At 41.4% G+C, this 24413-nt stretch overlaps 1 protein-coding gene across 3 annotated transcripts; it reads right to left on the bottom strand.

The window, feature by feature from the left end:
• Positions 1 to 909: 909 nt before the first annotated feature.
• Positions 910 to 22116, bottom strand: fgl1b (fibrinogen like 1B). 3 transcript variants are annotated; one of them, XM_070891568.1, is made up of 8 exons: positions 22061 to 22116; positions 16368 to 16446; positions 13643 to 13847; positions 10387 to 10546; positions 9189 to 9286; positions 6587 to 6675; positions 6285 to 6475; positions 910 to 1690 (listed from the first exon to the last, which is right to left on the bottom strand). In XM_070891568.1, exons 2-8 carry the CDS (start codon positions 16425 to 16427, stop codon positions 1501 to 1503), a joined length of 993 nt encoding a protein of 330 aa, XP_070747669.1. In that variant the 5' UTR covers positions 16428 to 16446; positions 22061 to 22116; the 3' UTR covers positions 910 to 1500. The 3 variants fall into 3 exon arrangements, with proteins under 3 accessions (XP_070747669.1, XP_070747670.1, XP_070747671.1); XM_070891569.1 differs by lacking the exon at positions 910 to 1690 and adding an exon at positions 3523 to 3588; XM_070891570.1 differs by lacking the exon at positions 910 to 1690 and adding an exon at positions 5500 to 5573.
• Between the last annotated feature and the right edge of the window lie 2297 nt (positions 22117 to 24413).

Genomic DNA, 24413 nt, shown 5'->3' with positions numbered 1-24413 from the left:
AGCCCTTTGGGAAATATGGTATTACTTACTAATTACATGCAATAGATCTAACGTTAGCTGACAGTGGAAGAAAGAATGGGAATGAGAATGGGGCAAATTCAGGATGAACAGAAATATGCGTCCATTCGTTTCCTTATTTAAATTGTTTATTTTAATTGTACAGGGTTAGTAGTACAGTAAATCTTCTAACATCTGTATAGCTTTATTAAAGTAATATTAGCCTTCATTTCGGCATCACAACATACAAGCTGAAAAATGGCCAACCCAGACAGACTGGAATTGATCGTTATCTTCTAGCAGTCTAAAAGCTAATACTCGTTAGGCGTTACACAAGGATGGAAAGAATTTTTAATTCCTACATTCTTTGAAAGAAAAGTGCATTTTTCATACTTAATGTTATATAGCAAGACTTTGGAGCATTTCAAGCTGGCATCTTATTGTATAAAGCATTTTCAATCAAGCAACCTCAAGATAAGTTTTGCATTTCAAAACGATCAGTCAATTCCTATTTCTCCGATCTAGTGCATTCATATAGATTTCAAAACATTTCATGAATTCCAATGCTATAAAGCTGCCTATGTGTGTCAATTAGAAGTAAATGTTATTTTCAGTTAGAGAGCTTAGTTGAACACAGTATCAAAAATATGCTCTAAACCCTAAAGAGTTACTTGAATGTTTGCTTAGAAGTAAAGCAATAGCCAAGTGCTCAATGTTGATTTAAATGTCACCTTTGATACAGTAAGATAATATATGCCTGATATTAGTTTCAGGACATCACTTAAGAACCCTGGCCGAGAAATTTGACTTGCGCCCAAAATGGGCATGAAGTCGGCGATGTAATGGCTGGTCTGTGCCGGTTCGGGGCCCGAGCTAACTCCAGCTTCGGGCTTCATTTAAATGTCGGCAGCAAACTGTGGCCGCAAAACAGACCGCCGGTTGGGGAAGGCGGGAAATCGGTCAGCTCTCACGCTCAAGTTGGGTCTGGGGGTGACAGAAAGCGATATTGGGAATGGGGCCTCAAATGCATCGGTAGTGGGCCTGAGTTTTTTTGGGGAGGGGGGGGGGGGAAAACCAGGAGAAGCCTTCTCTTCGGTCCACAAAAATAAAGATTAAGAATTTTTGCAACCATTTTATTTGAGTGGCCTGCAGCAGTTCCTTTAACCTGTGTAGGACCTCGATTTTCATCAGGTGGGCCTTGGGTATCAAAGGCACATGTCCGTATGTTGAATTTCTCCCTTTCCCCCCTTTTTATCCTATCTGTATGTTATTTACAGAATGATAATTCTACTAATTAAAATGGATTGACGCAGGGTGCCATTTTGTCATCAAAATTACAAAGTAATTTATTGTCACAAAAATTGCAAAATGTTAGCCATGTCCTATTTAACATTGCGACAGTTAGCACAATACAAAAGTTTGACTCCATAATATTTTTCTTCTATTCGGGCAAAGTAACCCTGGCAAATGATCGTAAAGATCCAGTTCCTTCTCAAGCAAATACTACCCAATTTTGTTGTCATAATCTCCACTTCCAACACTTACAAAGAAGTAGAGTGGTCTGACTTTCATGGCTGTGAATTTCAGAGAATACCACCACCCTTTCCAGGTGTACCAGAGAATGCCATTATCGTACTTTGCAGTGTAGTTGCCATGCCGATAGTATTTTCCGTTAAGGTTGGCTGTATGGCACCTTTGTTTTTGTTTAAAAATGAAAGAGATGTTTTTTTAAAAAGGTTGTTACCACAAAAACAGCATGTAACACATTTAGTTATATAAGCAAGTTCTCACGGAGGAAAATAAACTGAATTTTTCACTTTCCTTTAAAAAGATTTCTTCAAAAATTCTGATAGTTATTTTAAAATCTAAAATTTGAGCTATTTCCTTCTCCTTCTCAAAGTTCGTGTTCATGTAATTCATGCTATTATCAAGCTAATATCGATTAATCTGGAAACAATTTTTGTTTAATTCTTGTACACAACAGAATATATATTTTTTGAAATGTGTGTGTGTGTGTGTGTGTGTGTGTGTGAGAGAGATATCTGTAGTGAGAAACGATATCTACTTTTTTCACCCAGTTTAAGAATTAAGCACACTCTGCTCAGTTAGAGTATAAATTAGATACTTGATACAACTCCCTCTATACTTTCCCAACAATATGCTTTTCAGCAACTTCCCAGCAACAGCTTTTTCTGCATGTGTGTCGCATTTCTGTTCAACCTGTCAATGATCACTTTGGGTGAGTCAGTCAATTTGGTGTCAAATGTTGAAATGTGAACACCTTTGAGATTCTGGGCTGCGCACATTAGGAACTAGATTGAGACTGGCCAAACACATTTTGTTTAAGACTCTTGCATCCCAGAGAAAGCAAGCGTGGGAGGAATTCAAACCCTTGTCCCAAAATTTAACACATAGCAGTTTCCAGGTTAAATAAAATAAGTTTTTAAAAATCCACAAAAGTAAGAAAAGAAAGTGCAAACTTCACATTTTCTTTTTAAATAAAATAAGTTTTTAAAAATCCACAAAAGTAAGAAAAGAAAGTGTAAACTTCACATTTTCTTTTTTGCTCATTCCTATTCTGATAAGCTCCTTATAAGGCTTGTGTTTCGCAATGGAAAGGGTCTCCAGTGAATTGTGCTGGAACAGAAGTCAGATTGTTGTTCAATAAAAGTTTATGCCTGAATCATTAATTTATCGTTTGAGTTAGATCAATGGTGACTATAGACAGATGGTTTTTCCATAAAGTTATTTTTAAAAACAGATTTCATTGCCTTTCAGTGCTGAGCAGATAAAGCAATTCTGATCCTGTTTGTCCTCTACAAATTCTGAAGTTACAATGATAATGTTTCATCATTACTGGTTCTGCCTATAAAGAATAATTGACTTGAGTTGTTGCTGACTTAAATACAGAGAAATAGCAGCGTAGGTTAAATATCTATTTACATTAAATTTGTTGTGAATGTTGTACACTGCTTATATGGGCGTCACCATGCTGTAACCCAGTCATGCCTGCAGTTGTATGCCTTCACCACAAGGTGGAGCTTCATATGCTCCTGATCCCCATATCGACACCTGCAGCATTTCTAATGAACTCAGTGGGAAATTTGCTTCATCCCAACTGCATGTGGGCATTATTTTTTTTTTTACACAGATGTTGTTAGGACATGGAGTTCTCTACCAAAAACAGTAGTGGAAGCAGAATTTTGTAATTGCTTTTAAAAGGGAAGTGGATAAATATTTCAAAAATAAAAAGAAGATGGGAAAGTGGCTGGGGATTGGGACTAAGTGGTTGGTCTTGCAGAGAGCTGGTACTGGTGTGATGCTCTTTCTGTGCTATAAAATACTATGATTCTATGGGACATTACAAACAAATGAAGTTCTGTCTTCACCACAGCTGTGGCACAGTAGGTAGCACACTTGCCTCTCCAGTCTCACTCCAGGAACTTGAGCACATTTTAAAAAAAAATCTAGGCTGACATTCCAGTGCAGAACTGAGGAAGTGCTGCACTGTCGGAGGTGCCGTCTTTCAGAGGAGATGTTAAACCGAGGCCCCGTCTGCCCTCTCAGGTGGAAGTAAAAGATCCCATGGCACTATTTCAAAGAAGAGCAGGGGGGTTATTCCCAGTGTCCTGGCCAATATTTATCCCTCAATCAACATAACAAAAAACAGATTATCTGGTCATTATCACATTGCTGTTTGTGGGAGCTTGCTGTGCGCAAATTGGCTGCTGCATTTCCCACATTACAACAGTGACTACACTCCAAAAGTACTTCATTGGCTGTAAAGCACTTTGAGATGTTTGGTGGTCGAGAAAGGTGCTATATAAATGCAAGTCTTTCTTTTTAACGACCATGCCTGTGCAGTTCCAGCAGAGATCACTGGACAACCCCAGTAACAGGACAGAGGGTGTAGAAAATGGAAAAGTTACATTGGTACTGTAAAGGAAACTGTTTTGGGGTTGAGTTTCAGATATTTGGACAGTATAAGGTAGGAAGTGTTTTCCATTATACATAATCTGTCATATCTAACTTGAGACTGTTTGTTCTGGTCAATTGACAAAAAGAATGTCGTGCCATAATTTTCTGTGACAGGGTATGTGATGGCCTCTTCCATTAGTTAGACTTGCCCTTGCACATTTAAAAAAATTTGCGTGGCAAGTTGCTGAAAGTGCGGGCTGGTAACAGCATGGTGAGGTAACCCATGCATCTGGGACCTGAGTGAACAGGACAAGCAACTGTGTATCTCCTTAACCAGTCAGATTAAAAGACTTTGAAATGAACAGACTGAGAAGAAAATGTAAATTAGAGTGGGTGAATTTAATGTCAAATCAGGCGCAGAGCGGGAACGAAAGTTTGGATTAAGGGAATGAGAAAAAAAGAGACAGAAAAGGAAAAGTAAAACATTTACATTTTTAAATTTTTTTTTACATTTTTAAAATCTCCAACAACAATTAAAACCTGAAGGAATGAGACTCCACACTTGTAATAGGTAATTTTCAGATCCAGAGAGATTGACTGGCAATAATTAACACTTGTTACATTGTTAAAAGGATACTTAGACTGGAATGGATAATATGTAACTTTCTGTGGGGTGTTTGGTTCATATCCACTGCACAAATACATCGACTTTACACCCCTCAATGCATTTCAACAGTGAAACATAGAAACATAGAAAATAGGTGCAGGAACAGGCCATTCGGCTCTTCGAGCCTGCACCACCATTCAATATGATCATGGCTGATCATGCAATTTCAGTACCCCACTCCTGCCTTCTCTCCATACCCTCGATCCCTTTAGCCGTAAGGGCCACATCGAACTCCCCTTTGAATACATCCAATGAATTAGATTCAACAACTTTCTGTGGTAGATAATTCTATAGGTTTACAATTCACTGGGTGAAAAAGTTTCTCCTCATCTTGGTCCTAGATAGCTTACCCCTTATCCTTAGATTGTGACCCCTGGTTCTGGACTTCCCCAACATCAGGAACATTCTTCCTGCATCTAACCTGTCCAATCCCGTCTTAATTTTATATGCTTCTATGAGATCCCCTCTCATTCTTCTAAATTCTAGTCAATATAAGCCTAGTCGATCCAGTCTTTCTTCATATGTCAGTTCTGCCATCCCTGGAATCAGTCTGGTGAACCTTCGCTGCACTCCCTCAATAGCAAGCACGTCCTTCCTCAGATTAGGAGACCAAAACTGCACACAATACTCAAGGTGTGGCCTCACCAAGGCCCTGTATAACTGCAGCAAGACCTCCCTGCTCCTATACTCAAATCCCCTAGCTATGAAGGCCAACATGCCATTTGCTTTCTTTATTGCCTGCTGTACTTGCATGCCTACTTTCAATGACTGATGTACCATGACATCCAGGTCTCGTTGCCTTTTACTAATCTGTCACCATTCAGATAATAATCTGCCTTCCTGTTTTTGCCACCAAAGTTGATAACCTCACATTTATCCACATTATACTGCATATGCCATGCATTTGCCCACTTACCTAACCTGTCCAAGTCACCCTGCAGCCTCTTAGCATCCTTCTCTTAGCTCACACTGCCATCCAGCTTAGTGTCATCTGCAAACATGGAGATATTACATTCAATTCCTTTGTCTAAATCATTAATATATATTGTAAATAGCTGGGGTCCCAGCATTGAACCTTGCAGTACCCCACTAGTCACTGCCTGCCATTCTGAAAAGGACCCGTTTATTCCCACTCTTTGCTTCCTGTCTGCCAACCAATTCTCTATCCACGTCAATACATTACCCCCAATTCCATGTGCCTTAATTTTGCACACCAATCTCTTGTGTGGGACCTTGTCAAAAGCCTTTTGAAAGTACAAATACACCACATACACAGTTTCTCCCTTGTCCACTCTACTAGTTACATCCTCAAAAAATTCTAGAAGATTTGTCAAGCATGATTTCCCCTTCATAAATCCATGCTGACTTGGACCGATCCTGTCACTGCTTTCCAAATGCGCTGCTATTACATCTTTAATAATTGAGGCAGACAACGAGATACTATTTTGAAAGCTAACCATGGAGCGGCACATCTCATACAGCAAATTTTTAATTTCAACGTTGAACTGCGCCTCTGCCCTCACCTGAAGTTGCTGTACCGTTTACGCTTAAATAACGACGAGCGTCATTAGCCTCACCATTATTTTGACAGCAATTTATGGCCCATTATATTATCCAACCACATTTATTTTTTCTAGCAAAGAACCTGTATACAGACGTTCACACACAATTCACACACACAGAAATAACTATAACCCTATACCTGTTAAACCACCAACCACATTTACTTTCTTGAGCGCAACTCCCCTGCAGGTATTTGTCATTATCCTGGTCTGAAGTGCTGAAAGGCATTCCATTGTGAGAAGCTGACCACTGCATGTGTGGCATTAAACCACCAGACAATGCATCCCCTGCATCTCCACCATAGGCTCCAAAGGTTAGCCTGTATTTATCCTGGTTTAAAGTAACAAAAACATGTGTATATGTTATCGCTATATGATAACTTAATTGGCAATACAATTGAGAAATAAATCAATATCTATAACAAGTTTCAACTTTTCTCACCTTTTCATCTGAGATGCGAAATTTTTCATACGTAGCATGCCTCTTTTGTCCATTCCAGTCAGTGAGGTCTATCTTTATCATATACTTCCCTGCAAGGAAATTATTATGAGCCCAAATATCTATTTTGTGATTATTATTTCAAGCTGTATTAAATCCTTTACATTAATTGAGGCACAATTAGGGCTGGTTCAACACTTAGACCAATATGTCGAGGAACTAACTAGAGGGCTGGCCATCCTAGACTGGGTGATGTGTAATGAGAAAGGAATAATTAGCAATCTTGTTGTGCGAGGCCCCTTGGGGAAGAGTAACCATAATATGGTAGAATTCTTTATTAAGATGGAGAGTGACACAGTTAATGCAGAGACTAGGGTCCTGAACTTAAGGAAAGGTAACTTCGATGGTATGAGATGTGAATTGGCTAGAATAGACTGGCGAATGATACTTAAAGGGTTGACGGTGGATAGGCAATGGCAAACATTTAAAGATCACATGGATGAATTTCAACAATTGTACATCCCTGTCTGGAGTAAAAATAAAATGGGGAAGGTGGCTCAACCATGGCTAACAAGGGAAATTAAGGATAGTGCTAAATCCAAGGAAGAGGCATATAAGTTGGCCAGAAAAAGCAGCAAACCTGAGGACTGGGAGAATTTTATAATTCAGCAGAGGAAGACAAAGGGTTTAATTAGGAGGGGGAAAGTAGAGTATGGGAGTAAGCTTGCTGGGAACATAAAAACTGACTGCAAAAGCTTCTATAGATGTGAAGAGAAAAAGAATAGTGAAGAAAAACGTAGGTCCCTTGCAGTCAGATTCAGGTGAATTTACAATGGGGAACAAAGAAATGGCAGACCAGTTGAACAAATACTTTGCTTCTGTTTCACAAAGGAAGACACAATTAACCTTCCGGAAATACTGGAGGACCGAGGGTCTAGTGAGAAGATGGAACTGAAGGAAATCCTTATTAGGCGGGAAATTGTGTTTGGGAAATTGATGGGATTGAAGGCCGATAAATCCCCGGGGCCTGATAATCTGCATCCCAGAATACTTAAGGAAGTGGCCCTAGAAATAGTGGATGCATTGGTGATCATTTTCCCACAGTCTATCGACTCTGGATCAGTTCCTATGGACTGGAGGGTAGCTAATGTAACACCACTTTTTTAAAAAAGAGGGAGAGAGAAAACAGGTAATTATAGATCGGTTAGCCTGACATCAGTAGTGGGGAAAATGTTGGAGTCAGTTATTAAAGATGAAATAGCAGCACATTTGGAAAGCAGTGACAGGATCGGTCCAAGTCAGCATGGATTTATGAAAGGGAAATCATGCTCGAGAAATCTTCTAGAATTTTTTGAGGATGTAACTAGTAGAGTGGGCAAGGGAGAACCAGTGGATGTGGTGTATTTGGACTTTCAAAAGGCTTTTGACAAGGTCCCACATAAGAGATTGGTGTGCAAAATTAAAGCACATGGTATTGGGGGTAATGTACTGATGTGGATAGAGAACAGTTTGGCTGACAGGAAGCAGAGAGTTGGGATAAACGGGTCCTTTTCAGAATGGCAGGCAGTGACTAGTGGGGTGCTGCAGGGCTCAGTGCTGGGACCCCAGCTATTTACAATATACTTTAATGATTTAGGTGAAGGAATTGAGTGTAATATCTCCACGTTTTCAGATGACACTAAGCTGGGTGGCGGTGTGAGCTGCAAGGAGGACGCTAAGAGGCTGCAGGGTGACTTGGATAGGTTCGGTGAGTGGGCAAATGCATGGCAGATGCAGTATAATGTGGATAAATGTGAGGTTATCCACTTTGGGGGCAAAAACACGAGGCAGAATATTATCTGAATGGTGGCAGATAAGGAAAAGGGGAGGTGCAACGAGACTTGGATGTCATGGTACATCAGTCATTGAAAGTTGGCATGCAGGTACAGCAGGCGGTGAAGAAGGCAAATGGTATGTTGGCCTTCATAGCTAGGGGATTTGAGTATAGGAGCAGGGAGGTCTTACTGCAGTTGTACAGGGCCTTGGTGAGGCCGCACCTGGAATATTGTGTTCAGTTTTGGTCTCCTAATCTGAGGAAGTACGTTCTTGCTATTGAGGGAGTGCAGCAAAGGTTCACCAGACTGATTCCCAGGATGGCAGGACTGACACATGAGGAGAGACTGGATCGACTAGGCTTATATTCATTGGAATTTAGAAGAATGAGAGGGGATCTCATAGAAACATATAAAGTTCTGACGGGATTGGACAGGTTAGATGCAGGAAGAATGTTCCCGATGTTGGGGATGTCCAGAACCAGGGGACACAGTCTAAGGATATGGGGTAAGCCATTTAGGACTGAGATGAGGAGAAACTTCTTCACTCAGAGAGTTGTTAACCCGTGGAATTCTCTGCTGCAGAGAGTCGTTGCTGTCAGTTCATTGGATATATTCAAGAGGGAGTTAGATATGGCCCTTATGACTAAAGGGATCAAGGGGTATGGAGAGAAAGCAGGAAAAGGGTACTGAGGTGAATGATCAGCCATGATCTTATTGAATGCTGGTGCAGGCTCGAAGGGCCGAATGGCCTCCTCCTGCACCTATTTTATATGTTTCTAATATACTCTTACCTGCAGCCAGAATTTGGTGTATATTTTCATTTCCAAGCCAATATTCATCTTTCCTCCCTTGAAATAATCCAAAGCCTGATTTATAGTCATCCCATCCTCTGAAGAAAGAATAAATTGCATTAAGAACAAAATCTGTTGACATTTATGTACATTTTATCTTTATTTTAGTTAATTGCAGTTTTATGACTAGTCATTTTCAGGCATTAGTTATTCTCAGTTTTACTGCTCTCTATGACCTGAGGGTTTAATTATTAGTTCATCAATCAACCAATAATTCCTTGATGCTGAAGATCTGCTTGCTAATTGCAACATTAATAATATTTGGATGCCATTATGTAAATAGCATTCTGAAGTTAGCAAATCTTAATTCTACAATTAGAGTTAATGGGGGATGAATTACAGAGCTCTCACTTCAAAATGAGAGTTCAATATTGCTTTGATGGACCCATGTGAGTTGTTTAAAACCCTGAATGCCAATTCAACATGAAAGAGGAGATGCTATAAAAATATATTTTTTAAGTTAGGCAGCAATTCTTAGTAAAAGATATGGTTTATTGAGAGTAAATGTTAATTACTACGTTGGGACATTTTACTCTCAGTGTATCACTAAGGATGCAGTATCAAAACTAGGACAAGACTTTATTTGCAGCTAACCTGTATTGAGACTAATGCCAATGTTGTGCCCAAGTGCACTGTCATGTGAAAATAAAATGGTATTCAGCAGTGTAAATTAGATGTTGCCACCGGTAAATTAATATTCACCAGTTAAACAATCGGGTTTTGGACAGTGTTATAGTGTGCAAAGTCCTTACAAATGGAATCCAAAAAAGCCGCTGATTTTTATTTTACAATACGTTAATAAGTAGGAAGAAAGGGGGCAGCACATAATCAAAAGGAGTTACTGCATACTGGATGGATCACTTCCATAATTATCTTGTGTTGAGAAACACTTTAAAACTATGGGCCCATGTAAAATGTGGACATTTCTTTAAACTGCCCACTGACAAACATTTTATAACAAATGTGCAGTTCTTGTTAAAAATAGGAGAGTTGGTAATAAGAGACAAAAGATAGAGGGATAAAAGAAAAACTGGGAATACGATAAATTCGGAAATAGTGAGAGAAGAAGTAGAGTGATTGAAGAATCACTGGCGAGTTCTCACTATGTTATGGTCTAACATTAAGCCACTTCATTTACCTGTTAAAATTCACTTTTCCATTACTGCGACGTTGAATAACTGTCCATCCACCACCATCTGACATATCACAGTATGCAAGAAATGGTTCAGCAATAGGTTTGGGTTTAATTCTGTAATACCCACTTGTGGTTTCGCCACTGTTGTAAATCTCAGAACAATCTACACAAAGTGGAACTTATCATTAGTATAATTAGTTAATGTAAAAGCAGAAATTAATAAGCCATCATTTGTTTCAAGACATGTTTCAAAATAAATTTTTCTGAAGGTCGCATGGTAGGTCCTCTGGTGCTACAATGTATCATCCCCGGAGCAACAGGATACAGATTTTCACCACATTTTCTGCATGCAAATTCACGTCAATGCCATCAGATGAGCAGGCAAACATAAGTTCAGCTCAGTGCATGGGAGTAACACAACAAATTAAACAAGGGGATAACAGCATGGCTTCTGCTCCAATCATGGCTCTCACCAAACTATTTGATGAAGAGAGTGCTGAGCAGGATATTTGAAACACAAGTGATCTACTCTTGTATACTGCATATAGGGAAAGGGTCTACAAGGCTCAAATGTCAAATTTGAAACTAATGGAGAAGCTTTGCTAAAGGAAGAGACAATCACTGAAGTTTGCCAAATAGTTGCAGATGGCTGAAAAGTGTTGTCAGTGTCTGGAACTGCTCCATCGATATCTGTGATGCCCATAGCTGGCCTGAAGTATTTTCACCACTGGCTGATTCCATTCATGTTTTGGGGATTTAGTGGGCATTAGGCAAAGTACACGTTCACATGGACTCAAGATGGGACTGATGTGCTGGAGTCACTCATCCATTTCCACAGAAATTCAGAACAGGGGGAGAGATTGCATAACTCTATGTCAGTGCTAACTTCTTTAAAGTCTTGAATGTCAGCTGCGGCTTACTGTGTAGTATTCTTGCCTCTGAGTCAGAAGATTGAGAGTTCAAATCCCACTCCAGAGACTTGAGGACATAAATCTAGGCTGACACTCCAGGGCAGTGCTGAGGGAGTGCCCAGTGCAGTGCTGAGGGAGTACTGCACTGTCGGAGGTGCTGTCTTTCGGATGAGATGTTAAATCGAAGCCACATCTGACCTCAGGTGGATGTAAAAGATCCCATTGCACTATTTTGAAGAAGAGCAGGGGTGTTATTCCCAGTGTCCTGGCCAAAATGTATCCCTCAATCAACATAACAAAACAGATTATCTGATCATTATCTCATTGCTATTTGTGGGAGCTTGCAGTGTGCAAATTGGCTGCTGCGTTTCCCACAGTACAACAGTGACTACACTCCAAAAGTACTTCATTGGTTGTAAAGTGCTTTGAGATATCCGGTGACCGTGAAAAGCGCTATATAAATGCAAGTCTTTCTTTCTTTATTGCTTATGAGGTGGATAAACACCCAACAGGGACTCGTTTGATTTAACAGTGTGATTCTGTGTTGTAATTTCTAGGAAATCCTGTGATCCACAATGAAGATTCTTGCATGTGTATCATAGAATCATAGAATGGTTACAGCATGGAAGGAGGCCATTTGGCCCGGCGAGCATGTACCGGCTCTCTGCAAGAGCACTTCAGCTAGTTCCACCCCTCCACAGTGGCTGGGATCAACACATAATTCTTTCTGGCTGTGGCATTTCAATATAATGTGACTGATTAAAGGCTGTTTTTTGGGAGATTTGGGTTATGGTTCATGACTCCATTGCTCAATCATAGCTACACAAAGTACATAGATGTAACCAGGAGTAAAATGAGACCTGTTAAGTCATTGAGCAATTCACTGATGTTGCCAAGCAGTGATTCCAGTGCTTGGCAGGTCGTGAAGGTGGAGAATCTTTACGGTAAAAGCAAATCAAAGTGCATAGAATCATGGTAATCATGCTGCATAATGTTGCCATTGCCATTGAGAGGTCTTACTTTAAACTGAATGAAAATAGCACCAGTCCTGTGCAAAAGAGGAGGAAGGATTCTCAATGGCTGTACCAGCAGAGAGGTTAGGATAATCTGATTGTGCCCCACTTCAATTAGGACAATCTCCAGTACCAAGATGTGAAACAATACACATCTCTGCTTGATACCAGGTGCACACCATAGGCACTATACCAACCTTCCATCTTTAGGAGCCATTACATAGACTAGTACATAATGATTGCTTGTCTTTTGTTACTCCAGCAGCTGTTCCCATTACCTGATTTCGCTGTTGCCCTATATCACAAATCAAAGATGGTGATTTAAAATAATGTACCGTGTGCTTTGTGTGAGTGATACATGTGTGATACAATGTGGACTCCACCTGTGGTCTTGCTCAAGGCTGGTTTCTGCTTTGCTTATTTCACATTGCAGCATTTTCTGACTTCTTGCCAGATCCTCTGGGTACTGGACAGAACATTGACCCTCTTGGTGATGTCCACCAAGAATTGTTTTCTAGCATGTATACTGTGGCGAGTGGTGATGTACCACTGAGCTAAATGTTGCTGCCATCATCCCAAATACATCTTCCATGATGATTGGTACTTCAGTGCTGGTAAAACAGATGACTTCTGAGTCTTAGCTATGAAGCCTCTGAACAGGGTATCTCATTCTCATCCTTGTTTTCAAATCCCTCCATGGCCTCGCCCCTCCCTATCTCTGTAATCTCCTCCAGCCCCACAACCCCCGAGATATCTGCACTCCTCAAATCTGTCCTCTTGAGCAGCTCTGATTGAAATCACTCAATCATTGGTGACCGTGCCTTCAGCTGCCTGGGCTCTAAGCTCTGGAATTCCCTCCTTAAACCTCTCTGCCTCTCGACCTCTCTTTCCTCCTTTCAGCCTCTCCTTAAAACCTACCTCTTTAACCAAGCTTTTGGTCATCAGCCCTAATTTCTTCTATGTGGCTCCGTCAAATATTTTCTTATAAAACTCCTGTGAAGCACCTTGGGACATTTTATTACATTAAAGACCTTATATAAATATAAGTTTTTGTTATATCTAAACTTGTGACTAATAAGACTGGTTTCATACAGTGATTAAGGTGCTCAATTCTTGCTGTTAAGTTGCCAAAATGTAACAAACATAGATCTGGACTGAACGAACAGTAGCTATTACAAAGCTAATCAGTTGACACTATAGTTTACCTAATGTTTAAAAATTGTTCACCTTAAATGTACAGTTCCTCTGTTATAGACTCTAATGGCTGACATTTAGAAAATTGGCTCTTTCATCTATTATACCGAGCATGTTTACCTATTAGTTTTATATATTTACCGTGGTGATATGCAAACAGATTTGCAATAATGGGATGTAATGCAGTTTCTTGCTCATTCTTTTCTGTTTCAGCATTTTCCTTTATCCAGTAGATATTATATTCCTTTATATCATTCAGCCGCCAAGCTCCAAGCAGGAACTGGTTCTGCAAACGTTGTAACTGATGTCGAAGTTTGGCGACTTCGATCATGCATATTTCATAGTTCTGTTAAAAAGAAAAATTTAAACCTGGAGCAATTTTCAGTAACACAATGCCAATACTTGTCTCATGTTTGGGGAGCTATTGTTATTTTATAGACATGGCTCAGAGACATGGACCATGTACAGTAGTCCCCTCAAATCACTGGAGAAATAACACCAACGATGCCTCCGCAAGATCCTATAAATCCCCTGGGAGGATAGATGCACCAACATTAGTGTTCTCGACCAGGCCAACACTGACCACACTTGATCAGCTCCGCTGGGCAAGCCCCATTGTTCGCATGCCAGACACGAGACTCCCAAAGCAAGCACTCTACTCGTAACTCCTTCACGGTAAATGAGCCAAAGGTGGGCAGAGGAAACGTTACAAGGACAACCTCAAAGCCTCCCTGATAAAGTGCAACATCCCCACTGACAGCTGGTAGTCCCTGGCCAAAGACTGCCCTAAGTGGAGGAAATGCATCCGGGAGGACGCTGAGCACCTCGAGTCTCATCGCCAAGAGCATGCAGAAATCAAGCGCAGGTAGCGGAAAGAGCATGTGGCAAACCAGTCCCACCCACCCTTTCCCTCAATGACTATCTGTCCCACCTATGACAGGGACTGTAGCTCTCGTATTGGACTGTTCAGCCACCAAAGGACTCATTTTAAGAGTGAAAGCAAGTCGATTCCAAGGGACTGCCTGTAACATGTCTGGGGAGCTATTGTTGCAGTTGTTTTTTTATGGTCTAAATGTAGGTTAAAAAGTATATTGAGAGATTTTGACTGATGTTATGAGGAGAGCTGCAGTTTGAGCGGAGAACTTAATAAGAAGCTAGATAAGTACTTGAGGGAGAAAAGGAATAGAAGAATATGTTGATCGGATGAGATTATCTAAGGTGGTAGGAGGCTCGTGTGGAGCAAAAACACTGGCCCTAGATCTGTCGGACTGAATGGCCTGTTTCTGTGCTGTAAAATTCTATGCAATTCTATGTAACTCCTTCTAGCTGTTGACAAAGTACACTCCAGCAACAAGAAACTAAAACAGCAAACCAGTAAAATACCAGCAGGCCGGTGAAACGTGGGCACAGACCAGTGCCCCGGAGAAAATAGGTGCTGCAGGTCCAATAAGGAAATTGAGACCCTGAAGTTAGTATCCTCCTTCTTCCCACTCTCAGATCCAGGAAAGAAACTTGGGCCAGGTTCATGTCCCAACAAAACATGACCACAGGCTCCTGGTAGGCATCTACAAGTGGGAAAACATTATAAATGAAGTCTCAGGATCAGCCTGCAATGCCCCAGTTGATCTACTGGCAGGAATTTTAAAACACAGTTGGGCCCCTTATTGCGGTGGGAATCATTCCCAATGGACCCACAGCAACCATCATTGGAATCAGATGTTGCGTTCCCCGTTCCCCGCCCCCCCTGCAACATGCTGCACTCCAGGTCCAAGCCCTCTACTTACCTCTGAAATAACAGGAGATGAAGAGTCCTCCTCTCTCTCCTCATGGTGGTCAGCAGGATCCAAACAGTAGCTCTCTATCCACTGAAACTGCTGCAGGTGCAGGCTATTCTCTACGTCTCCTGTCTGCAGCAACCGTTACAAGTCCTTGCTTCCCCTTCCAAGATCTTTACCTTAAAAGGGAAGCACCTACAACACAGGACTGCCGAGCACCAATGGAAACTTACCACAGGCATGATCACTGACTCTCCACCAGATACATGGTATCTTGAAGGGCAAGGGCAGCAGGTACATAGGCATGACAGGGAAATGACAAATGCAATGGCTACATTGCTTCCTGCTAAAACTACCCAACATCCACAGTCATCTGCTGTCTACCCTGCCAGCATTCCAAAGATACAACTATAGCCACAAGACCCAAGGCAGACCATCCAAGTCTCTCCACCATCTTCAAGGCACAAGCCAGGAGTGTGATGGAATACTCTCCAGTTGTCTGGATCGGTGCAGCTCCAACAACACTCAAGAAACTCAACACCATCCAGGACAAAGCAGTCTGCTTTATCGGCAGCCCATCCATCATCTCAAACACCCATTCCCTCCACCACTGGCGCACCACGGCCACAGTTTGTACTACCTATAGGATGCACTGCAGCAACTCGCCAAGGCTTCTTCGACAGAACCTCCCAAACCCATGATCGCCACCATGCAAGGGTAGCAGGTGCATGGGAACACCATCACCTCCAAGTTTCCCTCCAAGCCACGCACCATGCTGTCTTGGACATATATCACCGTTCCTTCATCGTCACTAGTCAAAATCCTGAAACTCTCTCCCTAACAGTATTGTGGGAGTAACTTCACCATACGGACTGCAGCAGTTCAAGAAAGCGGCTCACCACCACCACCTCATGGGCAACTAAGGATGGGCAATAAATGGTCGCCTTGCCAGCGACGTTCACGTTCTGTGAATTTTTAAAAAAAAATGACATGACACTAATTCATTTGCAACTTAAAATTCCTTTCAGAAAAATGAGAGCGAGCATGTTTTGAAAAGATAATACAGGTATATTGTAGTTGGACACACATACCGAACCTCTGTGAGCTGCTAAACTTTGATCCAAGAAAAGAAGACAGACCAGTAGCATCATGGCGTCCAGTGTTGGCGACCTACAAAAAATATATTTTAATCTTAAAAAGCAATGCGGTCACAAACTGATCGTGGAGTGACTTGCCCTCTAATGCTCCACATCTTTCTCCCTCTGAACAGACACAGTGGGGTAGATTTTCAACTTGTTACCTGAGTATAAAACTGGTATTGTGGGCTGACCAAATTTTCCTTTCCATTGATTTGAATCGAAGGGAAATTGGGTGTTTTCCAAAATAGGTGATTGATCCGCAATGTCAGGTTTACGATTGGGCGGCAAGTTGAAAATCTGGACTAATGAGTGGAGTTTAGGTGCCTCTGTGGTAGGTCAGCTAAACTCCACTCAATGGGGTTCATTTTAACCCTACTCGTTCAGCAGAGACCTCAAAGGGGCGGGGCAGTTAAAATTGTCCTGGCTCTTACCTGTCCCATAGCAGCCATCTGCAACTTTAATCTGCTCTCCTGAGCAGGCAGCAAGGACACGCGTCCGGAGCCAACTGGGTTCTTCTTTACATATGCATGTTGTGGTCCAATGTCATAATTGAGACCAATGTGTCTGTTTGGTGGTGTGGTTATGGGAGTTGTGGTTCTACCCCATATCCTGCCACTGTACCTATGTCTTGTGACATCGGGCTAGAAATTGCGGTCGGGGGCATACCTCTGGAGCAAGTCTTCGACCCACGAACCAATTACAAACTTTCCATCTGGCGGCAAGGCTGCAAAAACTTGCGGTCTAAAGCTACGAGGTGGAGAGCAGCCGAATGGTCCACGGATCCCAGGAACGCAGGCGGTGCAGAAGCATACCTGTGATCACGTGGGCCTGGTCCTCCAATCACAAAGCACAATTCCATTTTAATCATTTATGAAGGGAATTCCCTAATGAGATGCAATGAAATCCCAAAATCTAATAATTATATAATTTACAGAATTGAAATTTTATTCAGAATTACCTTCATTCCACCAACCTCACTAAAAATTTAATTTTTTGATAATTTTATACATCAGTAAAACTGTAACCGGGCCAATATTTGCATAAACTCATTTCATATAGTGTACCGGAATAATTTAGGATATGTAAATGTTTAATTAAGTCTTTAGCTAGCCCCTTATGCTTGATGCAAACAGGTCCTGTTTCTGCTTGCATTAACTGTAAGACTTCCGTGCATAATTGCTGGCCAGTCGGTGGGTAAATATCCCAACTCTGCACCAGCGATTGCTTTTTCGTGGCCTGCGTGGGTGGCCTATCAACACGTATGTTGACAGGCTGGAAGTTCCGTATTTCGTGCAAGCGCAAGCAAATGCAAAATCCCGAACTTCTAGTGGATTTCAAAGGAGGTACCGATCGCACAATCCGAGCCATTAACTTGCTGTACTTTACTAGAACATCAAGTGAAGCAGATGGCTCAAGTAGAAAATGTTGGAATTTCCCATAAATAGATGGAAATTGGACTGAAGACGTCATCAGTTCAAATCCCATCATGGCGAGTTGTGAAACTAAAATCAACGGCCCGTAATTTGAGGTCAGCGGTAAAGCAAAGACGTTTGTCGCTGGACCTGAAGAAAGCTGCCCACAAAGATCTCGCTATCTCTGTGGCTAGAAGTTCGGCTTTTTCGATGTTCAGTTGAGATCAGTGCAGTGTAGTGGAATTCCATAGCGCAAGCTGCTGTGATGTCAACAAGCTGTCTAAGCAGCCAATCACAATGCAGAATTCTTATAGACAGGAAACCAGGAAGGGAAAAAATGCTTTTATTCTGACTTTTAAAAAAATGTTAGAGAACAAAACAAATATTGGGACTCTCACATGGGGAAAATGTAAACCTGAAATTAATATTGTAATTGTAATTTTTATTAAAGTGGAGAAATTTGACATTCAACAAAATTAAAATTAATTTTTCAGGGCCATAATGTTTGTTTAGCAGTCAATAGGCTATTAAAACTCGCAATTACAGCTAATGCAACAAGGTCTAACTTTTAATGGGGTATTTAACTGTGATATTACCATGGGAAAGGCAATGTTTTCATCAGATTCACTGATTTCACTGATTGCCGGCTATGGGGGGTGGGGTGAGGGGCAAGGGGGGGGGGGGGGAGCATAGTGCAGCCAGTGTCGGACCAGTGAATGACTGACCGCAACTTCAGGATTTCCGCATTAGGATGCTACACCCTGAAGTTGAGGTCAGTTTCAAAGGACTAATAACCGTGAATGTTGTTCGTTTGCTGTTATTACCCAGCTCAAATTCCAGGCCAACAAATCTGGCAATTTGTTTGCTAGCACCATAAAATAACCATGAAATCTGTCGTAAAAATCCAACTGGTTCAACTGGCTACACATAGAAACATAGAAAATAGGTGCAGGAGTAGGCCATTCGGCTCTTCGGCCCTTCGAGCCTGCATCACCATTCAATATGATCATGGCTGATCATGCAACTTCAGTACCCCATTCTTGCTTTCCCTCCATACCCCTTGATCCCTTTAGCCGTAAGGGCCACATCTAACTCCCTTTTGAATATATCTAACAAACTGGCCTCAACAACTTTCTGTAGTAGAGAATTCCACAGGTTCACAATTCTCTGAGTGAAGAAGTTTCTCCTCATCTCGGTCCTAAATGGCTTACCCCTTATCCTTAGACTGTGACCCCTGGTTCTGGACTTCCCCAACATCGGGAGCATTCTTCCTGCATCGAACCTGTCCAATCCCATCAGAATTGTATATGTTTCTAAATTTTATATATTTATAATTCTTCTAAATTCCAGTGAATATAAGCCTAGTCGATCCAGTCTTTCTTCATATATCAGTCCTGCCATCCTGGGAATCAGTCTGGTGAACCTTCGCTGCACTCCCTCAATAGCAAGAATATCCTTCCTCAGATTAGGAGACCAAAACTGTGTACAATATTCAAGGTGTAGCCTCACCAAGGCCCTGTACAACTGCAGCAAGACCTCCCTGCTCCTATACGCAAATCCCCTAGCTATGAAGGCCAACATGCTATTTGCCTTTTTCACCGCCTGCTGTACCTACATGCCAACTTTCAATGACTGATGTACCATGACGCCCAGCTCTCATTGCACCTCCCCTTTTCCTAATCTGGCACCATTCAGGTAATATAACATGAGGCACCAATTCACAAACTAGTTTATCTGGCATTAATACAAATCTCCTGTGTGTTTCTGCTCTGTGAACTTAACCCTTTGAGCTAAATTGAACTTAAAAATAATGCCTTAATGTAAATGGTAACAAAGTTCTTCCATGCAGAATGTTCAAAATCCTGAAACATGACAGAAGGCCAAAACTTTACTGTGGCAGCAGAATAATACATTGTGTACTATGTGATATGACACTTCTGTGCTTAAAAATAGCATAGCACCTGAATTACTCTGGGCAACACCATAGGAGATTCACTAGTCTATACAAAACGTTTTGCAGCCAGTGTGTATCCACTTCAGATGTTACACTTTGTTACAGATGCAACACATTCTTAAAAAGAGAAAGAAAAAGCCTGTCATTGACCTGGAGCCTGAATTTTACAAGCAGTTACAACTGCATTCTGATAGACTTCAGCAGCGGTCTTAAAGAGATAGACTAGTTTAGCATCCAACGATCTTAAGTGTGCTCCAGATTACCCTTGAGCAATATCATGAGAGATCCACAGAATCTATATATATTCGTGGTCAGTATTTAGCTACAGAAGGGCAAATGGTTCTTTTTTCTGATCATCACGATTAACATCACTAATGTAATCCTCAAAATATCCTTTGGTGTTGGTAGCACAAATTAGTTACTTTCACTTATTATATCATGTGACTACCAGGATAGTAGAAGATGAACTAGATAGACGTTGGTCCTTTTTTGTCTAGCAATTATTATACTCCTAAGAAACCAAATAATGTAATTAATTTCATAACCAGGTTTTTGCTGCACTTTAGCACCAAGATACCATTTGTTTAACACCAGGCCACATTTAGCTCTTGGAAATATAGGAAAGGGAAGGGCTTTCCTCCTGATTTTTTTTTTAAATGTCAGGAACCTTTGAGAACCCTAGTCTCTGCTAAAATTCCTTGCTTTGGCCTATTGTGTTTATGCAGAAAAGAAAAGGATTTGTTTACATGGAGCTTGTGCATGAATAGTGATCTTATTACAACTATTACAAAAAATCTTGAAGCTGTTTTAAGTGTAAACACCTATTATGAATGGAATTGGCGCCCACAAATGAATCTGCTTTTATTCTTCTCTAAGCTGCACACTATCCAAAATCAGAAAGACATTCCAGCTGTCCAAATAATTCACGATATTGCAATTGAAACCTTATGTGATTTCTGGGATTGTTTGAATATTTTCCATCTACCATGATCTTGGTTCTTCATATGTACAAAAACATATCAATGTAAAAGATGACAATTAATTCTTAACACTAGATTACCTAATTATATTAGGTTTGCGTCTCATATTTTGATGTTTGTACATGCACATTCAAGAACATTAGATACAAAAAAGGATAAACGGAATTCCTGTGACAATGTTTAGCACTAAAGTATTGCCTGTTCTACAATAACATTATGTAGGTTCACTGATTTAATAGTATGATGTTGCTAATGTTACGTCAAAGGTTTTATAATAACAAAGATCTTATGCCAAATAGTTTTATTAAAGACTGATTTATCAGCATTGCAGGCAGCTCTAGGATCTGACTGACTGGGATGGGGTCTTAAGGTTTAGCAGTGTTTTGAAGGGAATCCTGCATCCTGGAAGCACTGCAGAGAGGAGTTCTAGAAGCATTGGAAAGTATCCATAGTTCTGTGATCACTGTGACAGTTATCCTAGTATCCAGGAGCATTTATCGGGGAGAATCCTTTAAACTTGATTCAATAAACCTGATGATTTGTGAGCTAGCACCAAAAATAACGATGAAAGCTGCCAGATTGTTTTAAAAACCCAACGTATTCAGTAATATCCATCAGGGAAGGAAATCTGTCACCCTTACCTGGTCCGTCCTACATACGACTCCAGTTTCAAATTATCTGGTTGAGTTTTAGTGCCCTCAGGGTGACTATAGGTGGGCAATAAAGACTACCTTGTCAATGTTGACAGGGATTTTGAGGAGACAAGTCCACTTGCTCCTGATATCAATAAATCATCTAAAATATCTGAGCTGGCATCATAGAAGGCACAATTATTTGGTGTAAAACATATTTTTCTATGAAAAGCACACGATTAAAAAAAAGACAAAAAGCAAATCATGTCATTCTCAACCTAATTTGACAGCTGTTTTCACAACACGGTTCGATGCCACTTTATAGATGAGCTACTTAAAAACATGAGAATACAAGATACATCTGCAGTACCTTTAACTCCTAAAATGTCACAAATTTAGTGAAATTATTTTATTACAAACAAACTGTAGCTATTGTTTACTTTGACTTAACTATACTAGTTAATAGATTTACTACCTTGCTGAAAATGATTCTTGACACATTAGAAGTTAGATCTCAATATTTTGTAATAACTAAGAAATAGTGGAAAAACGTAGACTATATTAGAAAATAAATGAGTATGCACTTCATACATAAGGCATAGTTTAAAGCTTGGCTTGATTCATAACAATTTGTGCAGTGACAAATAAAACGAATAACAAAACTCACCGGAACTATAGCAATATCTCAATCAATTGCATAACATATTCTCGAGGTGCTGTCTGTACTTGAAGATTTGAATGAATAAGAATGCCACTAAAGTTGTTGATATTACTGGGTGTAAGAAGCCAGATGGTTTATATTAAAGTCCCTTGGGTAAGTTATTTCATCACATTCTAATAATGGAGATCTTCTGCTTATTGTGCCATAGTGACAAAACTCTTTCCATTTGCAATATTTTGACAAGTGAGGGCATATTTCCATCTCTTGTGCATAAATCCATGTTCACAGAGGCATAACTTCATCAGTCTTATACATCGTACACATTTTAAACTGAGAATGGTGCACATCAATAAAATGATGAATAAAACTTGGCTCAGTATCCATTTAGTCATTTGAAAGGAATGGCCAAAAACAAAACATATTATTGTACAATTTGTAATTTCTTCCATGTTATTAAAGTTCAAAGCAGCACCAAGTGGCCTCAAAGCTGGGATAAATGCTCAGACTTCTGTCCCTAATGATCATTTTAGAGTCAATTGAAATAACACATGTATTGGCTAATGTGAGTTTAACTGGTACGTATACAGTTTGCCTATAGACCAAAAGCTTGGCCAATGAGGTAGGTTTTAAGTAGCATCATAAAGGAGGAAAGAGAGGTGGAGAGGTGGAGAGGTTCAGGGAGGGAATTCCAGAGCTTAGGACCTAGGCAACAGAAGACACGGCCAGCAATGGTTGAGCGATTAGAATCAGGGATGCTCAAGAGGGCAGAATTAGAGGAATATAAATAACTCGGAGGTTGTGGGGCTGGAGGAGATTACAGAGATAGGGAGGGGCGAGGCCATGAAAACAAGGATGAGAATTTTGAAATCGAGGTGTTGCAGCCAGCGGGGAATTGGAGAGGTGGAGCGGGACGTCGAGGAGGCCTACAAAAGGCCCAACATGCGTCGAGCAGCCAGCGGGGAGTCGGAGAGGTGGAGCGGGACGTCGAGGAGGCCTACAAAAGGCCCAACATGCGTCGAGCAGCCAGCGGGGAGTCGAAGAGGTGGAGCGGGACGTCGAGGAGGCCTACAAAAGGCCCAACATGCGTCGAGCAGCCAGCAGGGAGTCGGAGAGGCGGAGTGGGACGTCGAGGAACCGGTTCTTGGGGAGGTGGGACCAGTACAAACCGGACGGTCTGCACTTGGGCAGGACTAGAAGCAATGTCCTACAGGGAGTGTTTGCTAGTGCTGTTGGGGAGGGGTTAAACAAATATGGCAGGGGGATGGGAACCTATGCAGGGAGACAGAGCGAAGTAGAATGGGGGCAGAAGCAAAATATAGAAAGAAGAAAAGTAAAAGTGGAGGGTGTTGTGTATCTGTAAAGCATGCACTCCCATGTTCTGCCACCAGGGAGCTCATCCCCTGAAGTCCCAAGGGATCCCAGCATCCCTTGGAAGCACTGTGTATAAGCCAGCCCCTAAGGCCTGATCCTCACTCTGGAGTGTCTTATTAAAGACTGAGATCACTGTTACTTTAACATCCCTGTGTGCAACCTCACCTGTGTTAGGAACACAATAACTGGCGACGAGAATATGAATCCAATGCAAAGATGCAGCAAACTGTGGGCATCCTGGAGAAGTTCTCGGAGGGTGAGGACTGGGAAGCTTATGTCTAACGGCTAGACCAGTACTTTGTAGCCAACGAGCTGGACGGAAAAGGAAGCGCTGCAAAAAGGAGAGCGGTCCTCCTGACAGTCTGCGGGGCACCGACCTACAGCCTCATGAAAAATCTTCTGGCTCCAGTAAAACCCACAGATAAGTCATAGGAGGAGCTGTGTACACTGGTTCGGGAGCATCTTAACCCGAGGGAGGCTGATGCCGAGGTATCGGTTCTACACGTGCCAGCGATCTGAAGGTCAGGAAGTGGTGAGCTACGTCGCCGAGCTAATGCAACTTGCGGGACAATGTGAGTCTGATGGCTACCTGGAGCAGATGCTCAGAGCCTTTTTTGTACTGAGCATTGGCCACGAGACCATCCTACGAAAACTTTTGACTGTAGAGACACCGACCCTCGGCAAGGCCATTGCGATAGCACAGGCATTTATGTCTACCAGTGATAACACCAAACAAATCTCTCAGCACACAAGTGCTAGCAATGTTCATAAATTAACTGGAACTGTGTTTGCGAGCAAAAATGTACAGGGCAGAACCCACGAGATGTGTGCAGCCTCATCTGTGTTAGGATCACAATAGAGGGCAGAGAAACCCAAGGCAAAAATCAAAAAGGGCCACACTACACCAAAATTATAAAGGGGTAAAGTGTGTAAAAAGACAAGCCTGAAGGCTCTGCGCCTCAATGCGAGGAGTATTCGTGATAAGGTG

The sequence above is a fragment of the Pristiophorus japonicus genome, chromosome 10 (genome assembly GCF_044704955.1).
Source record: "Pristiophorus japonicus isolate sPriJap1 chromosome 10, sPriJap1.hap1, whole genome shotgun sequence".
Taxonomy (NCBI): Eukaryota; Metazoa; Chordata; class Chondrichthyes; family Pristiophoridae; genus Pristiophorus; species Pristiophorus japonicus.
Note: the sequence above shows the minus strand (reverse complement) of the source record. Positions and strands in the feature narration are given on the sequence as shown.